The sequence below is a fragment of the Sipha flava genome, unplaced genomic scaffold, assembly GCF_003268045.1.
Source record: "Sipha flava isolate LNK unplaced genomic scaffold, YSA_version1 616_pilon_pilon, whole genome shotgun sequence".
NCBI classification, from domain to species: Eukaryota; Metazoa; Arthropoda; class Insecta; order Hemiptera; family Aphididae; genus Sipha; species Sipha flava.
Genome location: NW_020273596.1, coordinates 17,650 through 18,638, shown reverse-complemented (window position 1 = coordinate 18,638; position 989 = coordinate 17,650). Strand labels below are relative to the sequence as shown.

The 989-nt window shown below is 30.4% G+C and overlaps 1 protein-coding gene across 1 annotated transcript; it reads right to left on the bottom strand.

The window, feature by feature from the left end:
• Positions 1 to 19: 19 nt before the first annotated feature.
• On the bottom strand, positions 20 to 718 carry LOC112691468 (the record flags this gene model as incomplete). Its single annotated transcript, XM_025565728.1, has 2 exons — positions 449 to 718; positions 20 to 309 (listed from the first exon to the last, which is right to left on the bottom strand). Coding segments are annotated over exons 1-2 (560 nt in total), but the record flags the coding sequence as incomplete, so codon positions are not given.
• Between the last annotated feature and the right edge of the window lie 271 nt (positions 719 to 989).

Sequence of the window (989 nt, the reverse complement as noted above, 5' to 3'; positions counted from 1 at the left end):
ATTCAGAAACTTGACAAACAATGGTTCTGGTTTACAAATAACAAAGTTTATTATGCCATAATTATTTATATTGGTCCATCCATCCAGTTGAATATGTAAATCATTTGCCTCAAGAAGATCATGAGTAATACTACTCTGCATTTCAGCATACACTTTATCCACATAAACTGTAGATATAGATTTTCGACAAGGTAGTTTAAAGGTTGGTCGAATTTGCCTAAAAAAGTCAATCCAAAGTGGGTGCTCAGTCATTGATAATGGAGAATCACTGACGATGATGGCCAAAGCAAGTTTTTCATTCAAACGTACCTATGAAATATAATACTATATACTTTAATTATAACATTAGGTACCTAATTTGACATATAATAAAATACTACTATATTAAATAGGTACTGGGTACAATTGTACGAATTCAATATAAAGACAAACTAGTAAATTAACTTACATTTTCCCCTTTATCCATTCTGTCAAAAAACCTGCTGAAGTTTTCTGAGTGCTGCTGGATTTGTAATTGGGGAACTTCTTTTGATGTTGATTGAACTTGAACTTGGTCATTAATAACATCATATGCATCTACATCCAAAGTTGATATTTGAATTGTGCTCTGCTTAAATTTCTTTTTAGTTTCTTTTGAAAAAAACTTACACGATTGACGCTTTTCATCAATACCGACTTTTTTAAAATATTTACGGATCGGATCTTGTTTTCTTCCCATAATAATTATATTTTTAAATAAAATAAAACTAAAATTATAATAAAACTTATTGAAAACGTAAGTACGTGATTTCAATGCATGTTTTGCAGACAAAAACGCAAACAATTAAAACAAAATAACCTTATAACAGTAAACGCGTAATTATTATCAACGGCGACAAGCCGACAACTTCATATTAATATTATATCTTATATCGACATATCGTGAATAAATCGTGGTGTTGAGTGTGTTGACTGTTAGCTATTGGCGTACCGCATAATGCCATAGTCTA